Source organism: Falco rusticolus, chromosome 2 (assembly GCF_015220075.1).
Source record: "Falco rusticolus isolate bFalRus1 chromosome 2, bFalRus1.pri, whole genome shotgun sequence".
Lineage (NCBI taxonomy): Eukaryota > Metazoa > Chordata > Aves > Falconiformes > Falconidae > Falco > Falco rusticolus.
Genome location: NC_051188.1, coordinates 31,274,803 through 31,295,163, shown reverse-complemented (window position 1 = coordinate 31,295,163; position 20,361 = coordinate 31,274,803). Strand labels below are relative to the sequence as shown.

Here is a 20,361-nt window from a genome sequence, read left to right as displayed (position 1 = left end):
CAACTGATATAATATTCCTGGTTTTCCAGAAAGCTCTGACAACACTATGTCAAAGGGTCTTAAAGAAACTAAGCTCTAATGTCAGAAGAAGAAAGATTCTTTTGTAGAAAAAGGATGGGTTGAAAGACAGAAAACAAAGGGTAGGATTAAACAGTTTGTTTCCACAGTGAGGGTGGTAGAAGGTCACATCCAAGAGCCCTCTGTGGTCATCAGCGCTGTTCAGCCCATCCGTGACCTGTTTGTGTGAACACTGGGACTGAATAAATGTGCTGGCAACATGCAGCTGTTGGCTGTAGAGAATTGCAGAAGGTCCTCATAAATCCCAGCTAATGAACAGCAAAGTAGCAAACAAAATCCAGTGCTGAGAAGCAGTTGTACATTAGTTTGGGGGTAGCCCTAACTAGATATGCAGAACTATTTGTCATTACTCAGGAAAGAGAGGAGGGCCATGAAAATGGTCAGAGGGCTGGAGCACTTCTCCTGTGAAGACAGGCTGAGAGAGTTGGGGTTGTTGAGCCTGGAGAAGAGAAGACTCCATCCGGGGAGGCCTTATAGCAGCCTGCCAGTGCCTGAAGAGGGACTACAGGAAAGCTGGAGAGGGGCTTTTTATCAGGTCTCGTAGTGACAGGACAAGGGGCAATGGTTTTAAACTTAAAGAGCATGGGTTTACGTTGGATATAAGGAAGAAATTTTTTTACAGTGAGGGTGGTGAGACACTGGAACAGATTGCCCTGGGAAGTTGTAGATGCCCATCATTGGAAGAGTTCCAGATCAGGTTGGATGGGTCTTTGAGCAACCTGAACTAGTGAAAGACGTCCTTGCTCGTGGCAGGGGGGTTGGACTAGATGATCTTTAAAGTTCCCTTCCAACCCAAACCATTCTCTGATTCCATGAGTTTGGAGTTAGTGAGCTCAATGTGCAGGGATAGTCCTAAAGATCAAAAGAAAGGTAGGTTTTATTGAAGTGGGAATTGAGAACAAGGCAGGAAATATTACTACACTACATGAATTCATAGTGTGTCCACATCTTTAATATTGTGGTCTGGCCACCTATGTCTGAAAGAGAGTGTAGAAGCACTAGGAAAGATTCAGAGAAGGGTACAAAGATGACTTGGGCACAGGATACTACCATACAAACAGAACATAACTAGATTTGGACTCAGCCTGGTAAAGCAGTCGTTGAAGGGGGCTATGCAGGAGGATGGACTAAGGATTCTGACAGTGAGGGAGCTATTGAAGGTCTCTGATCACCAGGTTCCCACCCTCTTCCCCTGCTAAAATGAGCCTCTATGCAGGGGAGCAAAACATCTTTCATTTCTTTCTCTTGCTTTTTACCCTCCATCTCATACATCATGAAAGTTCACAGTGCACCAGCTCAGCTGCAAATTGCAGGAGCAAGGGGAAGCCAAAGGATATCTAACTGAGGATGGAGGGCAAACCCTTGAGAAACTCCTGCCTCTCCAATGAGATAACAGCCACACCATGCACTGAGGAGAGCGTGTTGTGCCTGACAGCGGTGCTGTCTGTGCCACCTATAGCCCTATAGCTATGTGAAAATGCAATGAATTAAATAATTTATAACCCTGCCACTCTAAGTAGCACTGAGAGCCTGGAGACTGGTAAATGATACATAAAGTACCTCTCTGTTCAGAAAGCGCTTCTGTTAGTAAATGATACAGAAAGCACCTCATTCTTTAGAAACCATTTCCTACCTATTCTGAGCTGAATGGTGGCAGATCAGGAGGGCAGGGTCAATGACTGACTGACAGCAAGTTGCATGGGTGATCTGGGATCTAGCAAGGTTCCTCATAACACTGGCATTTTTCTTTATTCTGTTAATATAGCAATATGCCATAGTGCAAACTCAGTCCAGCCTGGCAGTGACTAGCTCAGCAGCTTCTTTATAGCTTGCCATTTATTTGCTTCTCTGTCTGTCCTCTGGAGCACATCAGATTTGCCAGAGCTCCTTCACGACATGGTTGCCAGACTGGGAACCAACTCGTCTTCCTTCAGCTTGTCTCCCCATGCCCCTTGCTTCCATGGGACTAGCAAACCAGCTCAGCACCGCTTCATTCCTGCACACCATAGTGTGCTTGCCTGCATTCATTTATATCTATTTAACCTACTTGCTTGAGGGACAGGTGATGTGTGAATGACATGAAGTTTACCCTATCAGCCCACTTACTTTCCTGACATCCACTGTTCCCTTACATGTGTCCTTATTCAGCTGCAGTAAAGCAGGACACCGTCTTCTTCACTCATGCCACACTTGAGTTATTTCCAATAAAATAAGTTGTATTTTTCAGAGTTCTATAAATAGGGACCATGTTGCTATCACTTGCCATAGTAATAACAGATAACATCTGTGGCTCATCTGATCACTGTGAGAAGAAAATTCTCTAGAGAGCAGAAAAGGTGTTTTTACAACGGGTAAGATGCTGTCAGTTATTACTGCAAAGAACAGTCCTGACTTTTGAAATGAAATATCAAGATGTCAAAGAACTAAGCCCTCCTGCTACAGGACCATAAACCATGTTCTAACTAATAGGGCTTAAATAATATTTTTTGTGGATTCATTTTAATAGTGAGCTAATTCAGATACTCTGACAGTGAGCCCATGTCTGAGGAAAGATGCTGAGCAGCATGGATCACTAGGTTTCCCCTGGAATGGTTGTTCTGATCATTCTGTGAATTTATTTGTGTTTAAAAAGGGCAATAATTTCACACAAAATAAGCATAGGCACCACTCACAAAGGCAGACAAAGACAGTACATAGAAACTTAAGGAATGCTTGACTTTTTTCTATCAAATGGAGAATGCACTGAAAATGCTGGCACAGCAGTGCCCAAGATTTGAAAAACTGGACAAAGTAATATGTTTTCTACTGGACTGATAAAAATGTGACTGTAGAGATATAAGGTATGATTTATCTAATCTAAATGAAGACATCTACATCTGAATTTCTCTAGGCTTCCTTCATATTTGAGAGGTAACTAGGTATTTTTAGGGTGGAGTTCACCTGGCCTGCACCGAACATCTACAGCTGAACAGCTGAATGCACCCTAGAGCTAGACGTGGTGCTGCTGAACCTCATCAGGTCTTGGAGGAACTGTCCTCCTGTTGAAAGAGGGCTCCCGCTATTTCTTACTGCACAGCTATTTTAAGTCATAAAAATCCTAGACCGCTTTTTCTCAGACTGTGGGCCAGGATCAAGAGGGAGGCCAGGAGACCATTCAGAGTGGCAAGCTGGCAGCAATCTCCTTTCCTTCCCCTTGGAAGAGTGGTAACAGATTACAGTTAACACATGGAATAATTTGTATTAGCCAGGGAAGCAGCTAATTACATTTGATTGCTGGCAACACCCATCTCTTCCAGGGCAAAGAGGGATTTTTTCCTGCTTCTGAATAAATGAGCTGCCAGTGCTCAGGGGGTGTACGAAACCAGATGAGCTGAAAGGGAACCATGCTTCCAACACGTCTAAGAAGCACTGCCCCAGGTGTGTGAGGAAATCCCTGGTGGCATCAGTCACCAAACTCTTCCCAACTCCCATGCTGTAAGACTGCCCTGGACCAAGGGTGCTGCCACCACGGGAATGGAAGAGCAATGCTCCCATGTCTGGTTTTGAGCCTCTGGGTTTTGCTAGTGCAAAGAGGGATTAATCTAGTGAGTCATTCAGAGCACCTATTTTAAGCTGTAACTCTGAACCGTCCTGTGGAGAAATTCCTCTCATTTTGGGTTTGCGCAGAGCGTCTAATGCCTCCTAAATAGGATGCATAAATACCCCACCATATGCACTGAGAAAGGCAGAAAAGATCTGCATGTATGAAACATCTGTAATCAAATTACCCTAGTAAGAAATTGGGAACAATAGACTTACATAAAACAGGGATATTTTTTTTTCAGTTGAGATAAATTTTTCTTTTCAGACATTAAGGTAATAATGGATAATCAATATGGGAAATAAACACATCTTTAAGACAAACCCGAACCCAGTAGTCAGTTCTCCTACACTTCCTGTTGTTGTTTTTGATTTCCACTGTGTAATTACTACATTACAGCACTTCTTAGACTGTAGCAAGCAAAATATTGCAGGCAGAGAATACAGTTTTAGACCGCAATATATATGTCAAATCCTCTCAAAGGCTAGAAATCTGCAATTACATGCTGAAATATTGCCTCACTTACCAACTGATATGGTCCAAACAGCAATTATTTTTGCAAAGGCCTTAGTTCTTGAGTTAAACCGGCTGTGATGGATGGGGTTTCGAATGGCAATATAGCGATCCAGTGAGATGGCACAGAGGTGCATGATGGAGGCAGTGGAGAAAAGCACGTCCAAGTAGATCCAAATGGCACAGAGCTTTGTCGGTAGAGGCCATGTGTATCCTGCACAAGAGAAAGTTGACATCAGCTAAGAACATGTCATACATCTTTTGTTGTGACACGTATGTCTTAGTGCCTATATCCTTCTAGTGGGAGCTGGTAGTAAGTGATGTCTTCAACAGAAGCTGCCTGATGCTGTATCAAGAAACCTTTTTTATTTGTTTGCAACCTTCTAACTGTGTAGCTTTTGGGATTAACTCTGCTTCTTTCCCAGGCTACAGGCAGTGTCAGTTTTTTTCTCTTTTATTCTATTTGCATAATGCTAATGCTTGATGTTATGATTAACCAATTCTGGCAGCAAATCTATGGAAAGAGAAGCAATTTTGTCATTGTAAACTTGCAAGCTCTCAATTTCGTTTTAGGACTTTTTATCCACGTAATTACTACATTATTAACACCTGCTGGTATGCAAAGCCATCTAAATTGTGAAACTGAAACTTCAGATTTAGTGGCAGCTGAAGAAAAAAATGCATTTTATTGCATACCAGTGATATTTGTCTCACCACATACTTATATAAGCATATTCCCTGTATCAATAAATATTGATAGGCTCCTCCACAGAGAGCAATCCAAAGCAAAGCATTAGTGTTTACCAATATCCAATCCTCTTCTTAGCTGCAAATTAAGCCTTCTCTTTTTCCTTGTTCTTTCCACTAGCCTTGAAGAATAATTGATTGCTATCCTTTCTGGAAGCTATTGGGAGATGGCTATCGTGTCTTGTCTAGTTTGTTGGTTTGTGTCTTTTTTTTTCTCTTCGAGACTAAGCAAAGCCAATTCCTTTATCTTTTGCTTACAGATGATGCTTTTAAAACTTTTGTGCTTCTTGTTTCTCTGCCCTGAAATCTATTTAATTTATCCTCATCTTGTTTGTCATTCAGTGACCAAAACAGGGCTTTGTATTCTTGCAAAGGCCTCCTGACTGCTAAGTGAAATACAAGATTGCTTCACAGGAATGTCCTTAGTTACAAAACCTGGAATGATGAGTGCCTTTTGTATAAAAATGTCATACTAGTGATGCATGGTTAGCTTATGATCCGTTTTGACAGTCAGATCTTATTCAGCTTTCCCGAAGCCTGGACAAACTTTCCCAGCAGTAGTTGGTTTGCTATCTTTTTCCTTAGCTGTTATCTTTGAATTTATCCTCACTGAATGTTATTTGTTCATTTCAGATTTTCTCTTCAGGGGTCCAGATGATTGTTGATGATTCTGATCCTGTCCCTCTGAGTGCTTGTAACCTCTCCCAGCTTGGTGCTATTGGAGAGCTGTGTAACTTCACGCTCTACACACTAGCCAAGCTGTTAGGGGCAATACTGAGCAGATCCAGGCTAAGCAGAGCCCTGCAGGACCCCCATTCAAAGGCCATTCTAGTCCTGCAGGCAATCACTAAAAACTCTCCTTGAAATAAGTTTTGCAGTTATCTGCGTCCTTATCTTGTGGTGATTTAATTTAGAGCATATTAACCAAGCTGCCCATGACAGCGTGTCATGGGCAATGCCAAATTTAGTGTTGTGAGAACACGCTAGTATTTGGGGGAGTGCCTGTCTCCTTGGAAGATACAGTAACCCGATTTGCAATAGCAGGAACAGAGGGAGAGGCAGAGAAGCGAGGTCTGTGCCTAATTGATTTTAGTCTTGGTAGGCACTGAGGAGACCTATTTCATGGTGCTCTTGGACTGCTGTAATATGAGCTGATCCTGACAAGCCATACAGCATTTATGGGTATGTTTTATCTTGTTTTCTGGTTTTCCAGTGGGGAGTCTGGTCTCTGGGGTGTGCTACGTGAGGGCAGGCTTTCTGGGGCATGTCTTCCCAGCAGCATCTCTCTGTCAGGCCAGGACAGTTTACAAAGGGAAAAGCGATAAAGTATTTTTACGCTTGACGACATGCATCTGTTCTCTTGCTTCAGTGGCCTTTGGGAAGGCATTTGTCATATCCTTCTAGATCTCTTGTCCTTGCTCTAAACCTGGATGGGGCAGGGGTAAAACAGCATCCATCAGATAAACTACGCTGGAGACTACAGGGCCAAGATAGGGAAAAGTACATGAGAGGAGCCAATTGTGGATGAAATAAGAGTTAGGAAGTGTGTAGACAGTATCCTCCAGGAAGACCTTGGGACATTTTATGTGGAGCATGGTGCAGGGCACCTTTGTCTTGTGCTGTGCTCTGACCACTGTCCAATTCACCCATTGATATATCCAAGGGGAAACCAAACCAAACCGAACCGAACAAAACAAAATACGGCTGCAATTTAAAGACTGGGTAGGCAGGAGAAGTTTTACAAGGTCCAGGATTTCATGTGGTCCATGAGAGCTCATGAGGTCCAGGAGCTCGTGTGAAGGAGTCCCATACAAGGGACAGGCAAATGAGGCTTGTCATCTATACATTTTCAGGTTGAGAGACTGAGAGGGAGGGCAGGTAGCCCCTAGGATGAGATAAGATTTTCTTCCTGATATATCCAGGAGAGGATAAATATTTTCTCACAAGGCCTTTCAGGTGAGGAGGCAAGCTGGCCAAGCTGGCCAGGATGACTGGGCAGGAGGTACAGGAAAACTGTTTTGAGCGAAAGGCTAAGGAATTGCTGTAAGGAAAGAAGAAAGGAGAGTCTGTAGGCACAGGCAGTTGCTGACAAGGCCCTGTGCACTGTCCTGCCTTCTCAGAAGCACATCAGCCGAGACCACGCCTGGGGTCAGCACTGGGCTGGACAGGAGCCCTCTGAAATGCCTGGTCTTTCCACTGCAGCAGGGAGTTATGTAGCATCTGCCAATAATCCCTACCCCTGCTCCACACTTTTGCTGTCACCTATGCATGGGACAAGTCTCCAAGGCAGAAGCAACAAGCATCCAGCACCCTATTGTTTTGGGTGGGAACCAGCACTGTTGTTCAGCTCTGTGAGTTTTCTGCTCTGTGGGCATGTCCACCTTGGCAGGACTTGCTTGGTGTCTTTTCCCAGTAGAGGCTGGTGCTGCTGGGTGGATGGAGAAGCCTGCCTGGGCCAAAGGATGCAGGCTGGGACAGGTGCATGACTGGTGTGACTGGGCACCCAAATGGGAGTTTCCACAGTAGCTGTAAAGTTCTCAAGAAGGAAATAATCTCTCTTTTGAGCAAAACAGTCACAATTCCCCTTCAAGGTGATGCGGAGCGGGTGGTGGGGCACACTTGTTCCATAGCCTCTGAGGTGCCCCGGCAGAGCAAATCAAGTGCAAAGGCCCTCAGTTTGGGCTTAGGACGACAACGCAGGTGATGTGGCTGAAGCTGGGCAGCTGAGACTGAGCAAATGCTTCTGTGTAAGGTGAGGTTTCCCTGCGTGCCATCACTGGTCATTGTGGAGGATGATGGTGCACCATGCTGAGATGGCTCTTCTGGTACCTGTGTGCACCACCAGATGATTTTTCACCCGCAGCTACCCTGCAAAGGCCTCCTCTTCTTAACCTTGCAAGACAAAAAGCAGGGGGAGAGGAGGCAAAGCCAACACACTCCCTTCCCCATGGCTTTAGGTGCCTGGCTGCTCCTCCACTCTGGTGATTGCAAAGCAGGGTGATGCAGCCTTCCCTCTGCGACAACGGTTTCGGCTTTGCTGTGTGCAGGAAATCCTGCGTCCCAACCTTCAAACCACTTCTGAGCCTCAGATTTCTGGCACCTCTTTGCTTGGCAGCAGAGCCTGGCCAGCAGGAGTCCCTGTTGCATGTCTCAGAGAATCATGCAGGATTATAAAGGTTTTTGCTAATCTCACCCATCGGACGATTGCTGCTCCCACAGCTCTGTTTTACGCTGTTTCTTCCACCAAAGGTAGTTGCATCACTGATGCAATAAATTACAAAGTTACACCATCACTGATGCCAAATACAGTTTGCCAATGTTACTGAGGGCAATCTGTGTAGAAATACAGAAACTGGGAAATAAACTTCCAGGTTTCTGTATGAAATCTCTCTTAAGTCACAGGCTCGTGCTTGGACCTGTATTCCCAAAATAGTGAAGCAATAGAAATCTTTGTAAACAACCTCACTTTCCTCCTGATGTTGCCTGGCTTCTCCTTGAACTGTAGTAATTCAGTTGTGGCACTGGAAAACTCAAAGTTTAGGGATTATAACAGCCTGACTATATTAGTACTGAACACAGAGGCTGCTGCTTTTTTTCTACGTGAGCTATGCTGGAAGTGATTTTGGTGAAAATGAGATCTGCTGTTAAACATCTGCAAGGTTATGAACTGTAAGTCATTATTCACTTAATTTTTAAATAACTACTCTTAAGAAATCATAGCTTTGCATTTGTAAATTTTACTTAGAATCAGGTAGAATTAATTCCCATCCATTTTTTAACTCCCACAATATTTATTCCAGCATTTGCTGGTAAGTAAGTGTCTAAGCAGGGTATTGGTGTTAAGAAAATTCTTTACATTTTTATTACTTAAACAAGAAAATTGAAGAGGTTGCCTACTTTGAATCTAAAGGTAGTCATTAGTGCTTCTGTGCATATTTGCAGAGCAAAGTAACTGACAGGACCCTACGTTCTCATTAGGAATATTGAAAATTATGAGCCAGGGAAAAAACTGAAAGAATAGCAAGAACAAAGCATCTTCGTATACACTTTGAGACAATTCATCCAGCAACTAAGTAATAAACTGATGATCTGGACTGTGTTTAAAATGCTTGTAACTAGAAATGGAAAGTAGGAAAAGATTCAAATACTTCACCTATTTTTACATCCATTAACCAATTACATATATTTCAACTTGTATAGAGTGATTAATTTTTTTTGTGGTAACTAAATGAAATAATAGCAACAACAACATGTGCATGCAATGTTTAAAGCTTCTTAATACATGCAGTAGGTTACACAGCTAATACTCACCGTACAGTATGGTTAACATTGACACAGGCATGACAAGGAAACCCAGCAGCATATCAGCTATTGCAAGTGACATTAGAAAATAGTTAGTGGCATTCTGTAGTTTTTTCTCCAGTGACACAGCCATGATGACAAGAATATTTCCAGCAATGGTTAAAACAATCACTATCACTGTCAGCAAAGCTGGCCAGTTTTTCTGTGAAAGCTGAAACAGGGAAGAGTAGCACGGTGGACTCATGTTACTTTCACACGAAAGATTGGTAAGGTTTTCAGAGTCGACAGTCAGGTTAAAAAGATGTGATATATTAATCTCTCCAGCTCCATAAACATTTCTGTAAAGTCTTCTCTCATGATTTATTTGTATTAAGGAGTTTACAGTGGGGTTCACAGAGCTCTTCTCATCACAAAGAATATCCATTGCTAAGTCCAAAACCGGTGAGATAAGTAGTGAAAAATAAGAAATGATCACCCTTTGTCACCATCAGGGTTTATATTCCTCAGCTGTCCATGCCAGAAGTTGAGGGAGCACAATCTTTTGTCGACTGTATCTTTGCCACTAGTGTGATGTAGAAAAACATACCAGAATTACTCCAAAAGCTGAAATGTTTTGTTTTCAGTTCCATCGGAAGTCCAGCGTTGGCATACATTGAAAATCCAGCTGAAAAGCAAAACCAAGCTGTAGGATAGAGAATGTGGACTTGAGGCTTCAGGAGCAAAAATGTTGGAGAAAAAGAGAAAAAACTTTTGCAGCCACTAGGACTCCCCTCTGGAACTACATATCTTATTGCTATTGGTAACCATAATCACACAATTTTAAACACAACAGTATTAAAATAGCTTGCCATAGAAAACAGCAGAGCTCTCGCTTCCCTATTAAGAAAGTTGATTAAAGATTCCATCCAGCATCTTTCTCTTGAAATAATTAGACATGCTCTTATTTATAGTTTGTCTTCCATGATATGGCTGATAGTGTCTGACTCCTGTTTATTCCAGCATCATCTTCAGCCTCATATCAGAGATTACACATTCTGCTCCATGCTGACTTTTATAGCTAATTGTACCTTTTGGCCCAGCCTGGCTTCAGAATGGAAATTAAACAACAAGATACTGTCATAAAAAAAATACAATTTAAGGAAGACTTACATTGTACTTCAGAGCCCACTCTCAAACTGCAATTAGGTGCACTTTATACTCTGATTTACTATATTCTTCACTGTGTTTAGCCAGTTTTGTGTCCTTTTTCTTCAGCCTCCTCCAAAATGGTGGTATTTGGAATAGTTTTTTGACTTCTAAACTGCACACTTGAGTGAAGCCGGTTCCTGTGCTGCAAGGCTTGCTCTTTTCTTCTGAGAGATAGGCTGCTTGCCGACTCTTTCCTTGTGCGTTTCCCCGCCCCAGGGCAAGCTGTATTTAAAGTAATAATAATATCAGAGCCCTTCTCGAAGTGACACAAAAGAAAGCACACACATGCACACGAAAAAGCAGCCTGCACGGAGGAATTACTGATTTCGACAGGAATGGAATTTCTCGCTCACTGCCTTGTTCGGTTCGTCAGACCTCCCACTGTCTGGATGTCATAAACTGCAAGGTAGCAACAGCAGAGGAGGGCAGGGGAGGGCAGACCAGAGGGGGTCTTTTTGGTAAACTAGCAGCTTGTGCAGCTTATATTTCAGAGGTCCTCCGCTTGGGTGCTTTTTCAATGCACGCTTTCCACTTGCAGAGGATGGCTTGCAAACACAGCTGCATGCAATTACAGTGTTTTACAGGATGCAGGCTTAACAGAGACAAAATCTAAGGCTCCCGATGGTAGATACTAGTGAAAAATGTAAGTGTGAAGCTTTTCCCATGTGGACGGAAAATTATGCCAGCCTTAAGATGAAGGAGTAACATCCAGTCCCCTTCAGTTTTAACTCCTGGTCTGTGCTGACACGATAATCAAATTGGCAATAGATATTTATAAAAAATTGAAGTCACTCTGATATCATGCTCATTTGTCAGGAGGTGGATGTAACAATTAACCCCAGCAGCCTGTCCCAAGTAAGTGTCCCAAATGGAGCAGTTCAGTAAAGCAAAAGAGTATACAGCAGAGGGGGAACCAAAACAGCCTTCCACCATTTCTGCTTTCTACGTCTGCTGCCAGGACGTGGATGAGGAAGTAGCCAGCTCTTTAATTTGCCACCTAACATAAAACCTACTCCCAGATTTTCTGAAACACAGTTGTCAAAATTTCAGCTGAGTGGATTCACCGCTCCCCTGCCCATCCTGAAATACACTGCAGACTTCCCTCATGTAGAGGGCATATACAGGCAGGCTCAGGCAGTTTGCAGTGAGAGCTCAGAGACATGCTAGTGTCACTGGGCACTGGTGGGTCCTGGCAGACCCACAGCAACTGCCGTGTGCTCCTATAGCGCAGCTCTATGTGCAGCACCACTAACTCTGCTGCACTTCCCGGGGGCTGCAAACACAGGGAGAGTTACAACAGCTCAGCTGATGTGCCAATCACTTCAGGGGTCAAAAACCTGATCAAAGTCTCAGAGCACCCACCAAAGCCCATTCAGGTCACTGAGGCACTGTTACAGGACCCCTTTCACAGTAAAGTTCCTGTGGAACCAGTTTTGCTCCCAGCTGAGCCCAGACCAACAGCCATCACAGCAGGACGGAGCAGTCAGGCAGTAGCTCCTACCGATGCCCACATGGGAGCTGGAGATGAGTCATCCCAGTGCTTAAATTTCCCAGTCCTGTAGGTGAGGCCAGAAGACTATCGGGCAACACAAGATGGTAAAGAAGGTTAATAATGCTGAATTTAGCAAGAAATGTTTCAACCCTGGCAGTCTTGTCCAGGAGCCAGAAGGGGCTCTTTCCCTCTTGCCTTTAATACAACAACCAAATGGGTTACTGTGTTCACCAAGTGAATTTGGCATCCATGTTCCAGAGGGTTCAGCAGCCATCCTGCGAAGATGCTCTTGACGTGAAAGTGCAGATCCGCTGCAGATGTTTGGCTGCACTTCTGTTGAACGTGGCTACTGTGCAAAACAGGGCACAAGACCCCTTGGCTAGGGCTACATATAATCCTTTCTGAAGAACCCAGGTGTCCTGTTATTTTCTTAGTTGGTTCCCTTGGGGCTCTAACATTTCTAAAGTAACAGTCATAGGTGGGGGGGTACTATTTTGCAGGTGAGTACCCAAACTGTGGGTCTGCCAGCAAAGCCCAGTTTCACCAAGCAGAGCTGTGCGTCTTTTTTCCCACTCCAAGGACAGAGGCTTAGGACCTGGTCTTCTAATTTCCTGAGTTAAGAAATAGGCTGTGTGTAAAAGGTTTGTGAATCCTGATTTCACATCTCCAGCTCCCTGTAGACCTGAAGCAGATGCCTAAAGGAGCTTCCTCGTTCTTACAGAGTAGCTTCATCTCCCTTTTGCTAGAATGGCATGACTTTCACAGATACTTCATCCTTCCTCTGCTTCAATGACTCATTTAAGACTGCAGCTCTGCTCTGGACATCAGAAACGCAGAAGGTAAGTGCAAACAGGCTGAACGTTGCCTCATCTAAGACCTTTGCAGGTATGGCCATAAGCTCTTCAGCTAAGCACTGCACCGTTTATTTCCTTTGGTCTAGCTGTGGACCACCACCACCACCACCACAACGTCTGAGTGCCTTCTGAACACTACTCTGTCTCCCCATAAAACTGTTTGACATATGTGAAACTGAGGCACAGGTAGATGAAATGTCTTTTTTAAGGTTTGCACGTGAAACATGGATGAGTCACAAACCACTTTTGTATAGCCCAGTATGTCAGAAACAAATTTGTGATCTTACAATATCTTCTAGCAAAGTATGTTGGATGTGCTACGGAGCACAAGTACGTTGTATTATTTGTCTCAGGATTTCTTTGACTGCAAAACCCAACCATCCCATCTCCCCCACAAGAACCTGAAAATGGCTTCCCTTCCATATGGTATCGTTACAGGGGTCAAGCAATGCAAAAATATCCAACCTCTCTGTGCTGAACCCAGTGAAAGGCAGGTATCAGGGCTTCCACGGGTGCTTTCGCCTCTACGCAGAACTAAGCATGTACTTTGCCTTGAGAGAGCAGGGAGGTACAACCCCTAGGTGGTTAGTCACGTCTAAAGGCAGCCTTGACTATTGCTTCTCCTAATGGTGAGTAGTTCTGGAAAACTGTAGGTCCCATGATCTTCCGTTTTTAAACAAAGAAGCTTGCACTCTGACAGCAGCAGAGCCTCACATGCTGTGACCTGAAATCCCAGGCAGCATGTCTGCACTAAAAACAGACAGCTGCAGTCTGTCCCAGTCTATGTAAATTAAGTGAAATCTTAGCTTAAAACGGTGATAATGTAGTCTGCATTAGACATAGAGCATTCTTCAGAAACACAGCTGGCATGGGAACCGTCTACATACTGCTTTTTAATTTCTGGAAGGCACCAACATATCAGATTCATGAGAGCCCCTCCTCTGTTTCCTAGCTCTGCTTGGAAATGTAGAACATTAATCTGTCCTCTTGGGCAGGGTTTTTATGCTTGGCGTGGTGCACATAACTGCTTCCTAGAAATGCTGCTTTTCAACAATTTCATCTGAAAGAGGAGAAATACAAAAACTAGTTTGCATAACACAGATTTGGTGTTCTCAGGATTATTTCAGGTATAAAAATCCCCAGTTTCTGAGTTTGCCATTGCCCTGCCCTATGTATTGAGTGGCTTGTGTGATCAGTAAATGTGTAAACTGCAGAGGTTAATCACTCACTCTGACATCTAAAAGTGAGGCAAGTAGAATGTGAATAATTTGTGTTGCGGTCAAGACAGCTACCATTTTGTATCTCTGTGTACATTTATCAGGGATTGTTGGAACAGTTAATACTGTGGTGCCTCAGGATGTGAATCAAAAGCTAGTTATTGCAAACCAGAACAAATAACTAAACAGTGCTGTTCTTTTTTTGGCACACACTCCGCAGTCAAGCTCATTCTGGATCTCTCAGCCTTCTTGACCCATGCCATTGCAGTAACATGAGAACAGGTTGCATGATCTTTCTGAAATCCACGCGGGAGCAGCGTCCTTCAACCTTGCGTCCACAGGTGATGATCCTGAGCAAGCTGGGTGTTGTAGCACCAGCACCCTGTGTCCTCCTGTGGGCCACGGGTCGTGATGACTGAAAACCTGTGGTGAGTAACTGGTGTGTTGTTGTGGGGGTCTCTGCTGTGAAACTGGCTGTCTGTATTGATTTGGTCTGGACTGCTTTTGAATGAGAACTGAATATTAGAAGTTGAGGCTAAAAGCAAAGCTGTAATAACTCAGTTTGACTATAATTTCTAAGTGTAATATATACTAAGAAATCTGTAATAAGCAAATATGTATCATATATATATATATAAAAATAACAGAAACTGTAAACTTTCATGTCTATCCCACATGCAAATGCTCGTTACAGTCTGTTCAATCCCAGGTGATTTTAAAAGCCTGATTGCCTCATTCATCCCTGAGTTTTGGAAAGATGTGCAGTATTCCTGGTGATTTGTAGGGTGTCCTCCTTTCTAACCACATGTTATTCTTTCAGGATCTGCCAGTTACAGCCCAAAGAAGGAGGTAAATGTGAAAGACAACCTGGAACAGCTTAAGGTACATTGTTTATCTTCCTAAGCCTGTGCACCAAGATCAGTAACATTGCACTGGTGACCTCTTTTAGGCTGGTATGATTCCAGTGTGATTCCAGTGCAGCTCAATTGAATTGCTGTGGCATAAAACTGATGGAACGATTAGTTGGCTGGAAATCAGTCAGATATTTTTTTTCTCATGTGCAATTTTGCTATTTAAACATTTCTTTTACCACATCAAAATTTTTTCATGGGAGGAAAAGTTCTGAAGAACCTCAGTTTGGAAGTACCCAAACATTTTGCTTCAGTCTTGTTGATCTAAAGGTAACATTTTAATATTTTTGAATTAAAAATGTTTTCTTATGAGACAGCTAACTGGCTGATATGCAAATTGCCTTATTCTCCTGGACGTTTTATATCCACTGTAACAGCAAGCCTAGAGGCAGTTTCAAGTTGAACTGAGCTGAAATAAAACATTCTTGTTCAGTTAAAAAATAAACTGAAACGTTTGATTTGGGTCAAACCCATGTAGTGAAGGAAATGTTTTGTTTTGATTCTTCCCAAAGGAAACCTGAATGCTTTGGGCAAAATTATTTTTTTCTTGCATAAATGTTGATCCCGCGGAAACTTAATTTCCCACAGGAGTCAAAACTGCTGGGGAGTGTCCATTAACCTTTTGTGCTGAATGGATGAATGGCCTTTGATGCTTTAAGGAGGAATGCTACAGCCTTATTTAAAGAAACATCTCTAAAATTCCATGCTTTATTTTAGTGATACCTGAAGGGACAAGTTCTTCTTTACATCTTTCTCTCAGATGTAAATATTAACTATTTATATACCTGACAATAGCTTTTATATCACCAGAGGCCTCTGCAGACATTTGATTTACTAAAACACATTTTGCTTTAGATATTTCCATTTCAGCTGCACTAGGAAGAAGCTGGCAGGTTGGTTTGTGCTGAGACAATATTATGCTGTGTTCTGATCCTCTGAATTACAAATGAGCCAGTTCCACTGTAGGTAAAACTTTATTTCATCCAGACACATATCAGTGCGAATCCCATAGCATAAAGCTCTATATTCCAGTATTAGTACCAGAATCTCTTCCACTAATTTTTTCCTCAATTTAAAGCTTGCAAGCAGCAGTGAGCATTTTCCACTTGATTTACTTCAGTTTGCGGCTTGAAGATGCACTTGCTGCCCACAATTAACACTGGTCATCGTCCAAAGCCTGTATCACCTCAGCTCTTACCCATCTTACAACATCTTTTTAATGGGGTGATCAAAACCACACACCATATTGCAAAGGTGGCATTGTGGGAACTTTCTGCCAAGCCATCATCGTCTATGGGGAGTCTTACATGTCTGTTAAGAGCTGTTTTAGCCTTTTAGTCAGGCAATACACACTATAGAAGGTGGGTGTACTTCATCCTTCATTCCTTTCCCTTCTTCCAATAAATTCCATCGCTTTGTAAAAGGTGATAAAGTTGTTTTTTTTCCCTGTATTCACTGCTGATGTCTACTCATAATTTTAGATCCTACAATATTTAAATTAGACTTTTTTTCCCTCTCAAGGTCAGTACAGTACTACAAAAAGAAAACAAAAGCTGTTTCAATTTATTGTGCTCCATACACAGGTTTGTCTGTATTTCTCTGGGCTTTTATTTTTTTTTTCCTTTTCTTTTCTTTCTTGTTTCTCTAGCAGCACATAAGCAGAAAAGCAAGAGTAAGCTGAATCCATGAGGAACTTGCTACATTTCTACTTGGACATTGATGGATGGAGAAGCATTTAAAAGAAAAAAAATATCAATATTGAATCCAAAAAGGTGGAGTCACCTCTGCTGGTTTAGCAGCATTATGGGGTGGCAGGGAGTTGCCCAAATATGTTTGTATTTCCCATCTCCCCAGAAGCTCATGGGTTCAACAGCATATGGAAGACACTACCAGAGACCTGTGAAATAGGTGGGGACCTGCCAGACCAGCAGGAGTTAACATTACAAATGTATTTTCTATGCATACCTTTATTGCTCTTTAAAGATGGCAGAACAAAACAGCTGCAGCCCTGAAATGATGATCTTAAAAAAATAAATATAGCTGCTATTTGTTACAGCTCTCTATTAAACTGGCAGATGATTGCTGTTATGTTTTCCCTCTCTTATTCCTGGGATAGCACATTTTCCAACTTGTTAAGTTACAGTATGTAATTTATGACCATCAAAGTGGAAAACATTACACAGTGCATGAATTTGCATCAGCATGAATGTCTGTTATCGAATGTGTGCTGTAGTTCTAGAAACATGCAGTTATTCCTCCTTGGCAAAACTAATATTTTTGTTATCAGGTTTTGTTTAGTTGTATTTAACTGATTAGAACAGCTTTAATGGATACATGCAAGAGTTCTGTAAGGGGCAGTCCCCAGTAGGTCTACTTTTCTGTGAAATCAGGCAAAGCTATTGTCTATGAAAATATAGTCCAGCATTAAATCAAGGTTGGTTCAGCAATGTGAACTTGCAAGAAGGTGCAAACTTGCAACAGACAGGCTGGCTGATTGAATCCTTAAGTATTGTAACTGTGGCATGTCAACAATGCTAGCATCGTAGGCTGGGATCCAGTCTGCTTGTTTAAGATAGATCTTAACTGTAGGTGCACAGAAAAAAAATGCCTTAATGGAAAGGTAATTGAGTGTCTCCATTGAGAGTCAATGGAAAAGCTTCCATTGATTCCATGGCAGTGAATTTAGGGGCACTCATTCATTGGACTGCTGTGCTGGATCCCACTTTTTAATCATTTCATGTAAGGTGGTGATTCACAGATCAGGCTACAAATTGTATCTTCATAGCATCTGATTCTTGAAACAGTGAGAGCTGAGTCAGATCTGCAAAATACAATAAAAGAATCATGTTACCTCCAGGTATGTAAATATTTCTTTACATCTAGATGCAGCACTGGCTGAACTAGTTGACTCAGCTCAACTGACTGTGCCAAGACTTTGCTGTTACTTCCAAAGTTTGCAATGCTGTATTTTCTGCAGAATAATTTTACTATAATTTTAAGTGTTCCAGAGGAAATGCAGCATCTTTTTGGCTTAGTGGTACAACTAATTCCCACCTTCTTTTTTAGATGCAGTTTGTGAACAGGTACTCTCTACAGAGCCTGTAAAATTCTGCTCTGAAGACCTTGGGGAGATCACAAAAACTTACAACTTGATTTGTAAAAGAAGCTGTTATTATTTACCTAGTTTAATAGACTGATTTATCTGTGCTCTTTTTCCTGAATACCACTGGAATCTGAATGTTTTTCTTTAGAACACTTAAGGCAATCAAAACTATTTATTTAAAGCACTGAATCACTTAAGGAAACAAATGGAATACAACCAAAAGCTAAAATATTTTTCCAGTGGGGTTTGATATCTCTGTAAACATTTTGACTTCCATTTTCTTCCTACTCATTTTTGAGTCTGTCGAGGATCTAATATTAAATTTTCTATCAGTTTCTACTAGGGGTGCAAGTACTATAAGTTGAAATACAAGTGGAGAACCTGCTGGCTTTATGTAGTGCAGTTTATACCCTCCCACACTCTAACATATGGCTGAACACCACTGTATTGTGGAGTCCAATAAAAGACTGACTTACAGTCTTTTTTAGGAAAATCCACACTCACTGGGCATCTCCCTATCTTACACACTGGTATCATACAAACATGGGCTACAGCTGAGCATCAGAGCTGTGTAGGGTAGACACAGGAATCCCTGAGGGCACCTCTGATCTGAATGTTAAATTAGCTTTATTGAAATATCTCTTTTAAATGAATGGAACCTGATGCCTCTCTTGTACTGGAATATGCCTTCTTAATGATGCTTCCTTGAAAGCTGTTGATGAGAGGCAGGAATGAGGGAGCAGTCATTACCATTAAAAGTATTGAAGTGTTAAATGGTAAAAGTGATTGCCTTTCTTCCAACCATAAGTTTTTATCATGTTTATTAATACAATATAGGGCACTGTAGCTTTCTGTGGTATGTGCAGAGTCACTGAACTCATGTATAGATCACCTTCTTGCGCACCAATAAATCCCAGTTAGCTGCTGGTCTGCTCTGGTCATCTGTGCAAAAGTCCTGAGAGACATGCTGGCATGATCCACTGCAGAGAAGATGTATGTGTCTAGGCATAGGTCTAGGACTAGGGCAGACAGAGTATTTCCCACAGCATTCGTATCTTTCATGAACATGGCTGTAGCCTTGGCAGATATCCCGTGTGTGTCTTTGTGAGATACCGTCAAGGAAAGACTTCATGAAGATTGCTGGTGCTACTGCAGCAAGGGCAGAGAGGATGCATGAGCATCCTTGGGGTGGATGGAAGGCACCCAAGAGAGCCCTTTAGGCTGACAGCGTTTCCTGGGATGTCCTGGCAGATACAGGGCGGCAATAACCCCAGTGCTCCAGTGATTAATTGGGACCTGTAGCACAGTTCTTACATGGTAAGCAGAGGCAGGCAAAAAGGAAGGCACTTTTAATGCAGGTGTGAAAGTAGATCAGGGTGATAAGGAGAAATACCAGGAACAGATGCTGCTGCAAAGTAACAGGACCTGAAGAATAGAAAGTGAGGACTGAGAAGGATTTGATGTGTGACAGGTGAAGGGCAGAAAGGGGAGGAAAGGAAGATCTACCTGTCAGTTATGGTATGCAGATTCATAAGAGTCAGGTATCAGGTATGCGGACTCAGGTGAATCTTTGTCAAAAACTCCCTTCCATATCCTGTGGCCAGCTAGATTCCTTTGTAAGCCCAGGAATAAACCTTTTCCACATCCATGGTTTCAAATTTGTTACTTCAAATGCAAAACCTCAAAAAGTAGAAAACCCTAACATGATATCTCTTTCCAAAAAAAGTCTTTGGGGTCCTGGAGGGCTCTCTTTAAACTTTTAATCCTTTCTTGGCTAACTGTCAAGTCCTTATTTTAATGTCCTTTTTATTCTTCAGTACTTCTTCGACTACTTTATCCATGTGTTTGTCAGGCATGCCGTAGAAAGAAGAACTTCTCCAAGTAACTTAGACCCCTGTCCCTGTTCGGACTAAGAAAAGGAGAGCTTGGCAGTGGAGTACAGTATCTTTCAAACCACTGGTAAATCAATATAAATGGAAAATCTCCTGTTTTCACTCCAGTGTGTTTCCACATGTGAGAGAAAACAGCTTATCTGTGCCAGGTTCTGCAGTGAGCCAGAATCTGGTCCATAGGGATCTCGTTACTCTCGTTTCCCAAGGTGCTGTGCCAGTATGCTTTCCTGTCTGAGAATGACCTTTAATACCTGAACACTGGAAATCCAGTGATGGTCTGAGAGAAAACAATGGAAAGCCTGCCTTTGTAAAGGAAGGCTTGGAATGGGCAGGTGAACTTTCAGCAGAAATTATGTGTAGGCAAGAAGTTGTAATGAATTGCACAGGTTATAATGGGGAGCAAATTCAGAACAGAGGTTCATGATCTTTGTTCGCAGAGGTACACTCCTGGTGCTAATGGGAGTCCCACCATGGACTGCTTGGC

At 42.5% G+C, this 20,361-nt stretch overlaps 1 protein-coding gene and 1 long non-coding RNA gene across 7 annotated transcripts in view; one reads left to right on the top strand and one right to left on the bottom strand.

Annotated features, from left to right (window-relative positions):
* The window catches only part of HTR2A (5-hydroxytryptamine receptor 2A), a 28,251-nt gene extending 17,791 nt beyond the window's left edge, over positions 1 to 10,460 (bottom strand). The window contains exons 1-3 of one of the 2 annotated variants that reach the window (XM_037377810.1): positions 10,370 to 10,460; positions 9,230 to 9,884; positions 4,185 to 4,385 (exon numbers count right to left, since the gene is read on the bottom strand). In XM_037377810.1, the coding sequence (XP_037233707.1) occupies positions 4,185 to 4,385; positions 9,230 to 9,644 (616 nt within the window). In that variant the 5' untranslated portion in view covers positions 9,645 to 9,884; positions 10,370 to 10,460. Of the gene's footprint in view, positions 1 to 4,184; positions 4,386 to 9,229; positions 9,903 to 10,369 lie in introns of both variants that reach the window. The other variant, XM_037377809.1, reaches the window with a different exon arrangement.
* LOC119143492 lies at positions 5,962 to 19,723 on the top strand. Of its 5 annotated transcripts, XR_005102727.1 has the most exons (6): positions 10,729 to 10,814; positions 12,571 to 12,739; positions 13,193 to 13,383; positions 14,192 to 14,399; positions 14,792 to 14,853; positions 16,534 to 19,723. It is a non-coding gene; the product is annotated as an uncharacterized LOC119143492 (long non-coding RNA). The 5 variants fall into 5 exon arrangements; XR_005102730.1 differs by lacking the exons at positions 10,729 to 10,814; positions 12,571 to 12,739 and adding an exon at positions 5,962 to 6,100; XR_005102726.1 differs by lacking the exon at positions 13,193 to 13,383.
* Positions 19,724 to 20,361: the final 638 nt, after the last annotated feature.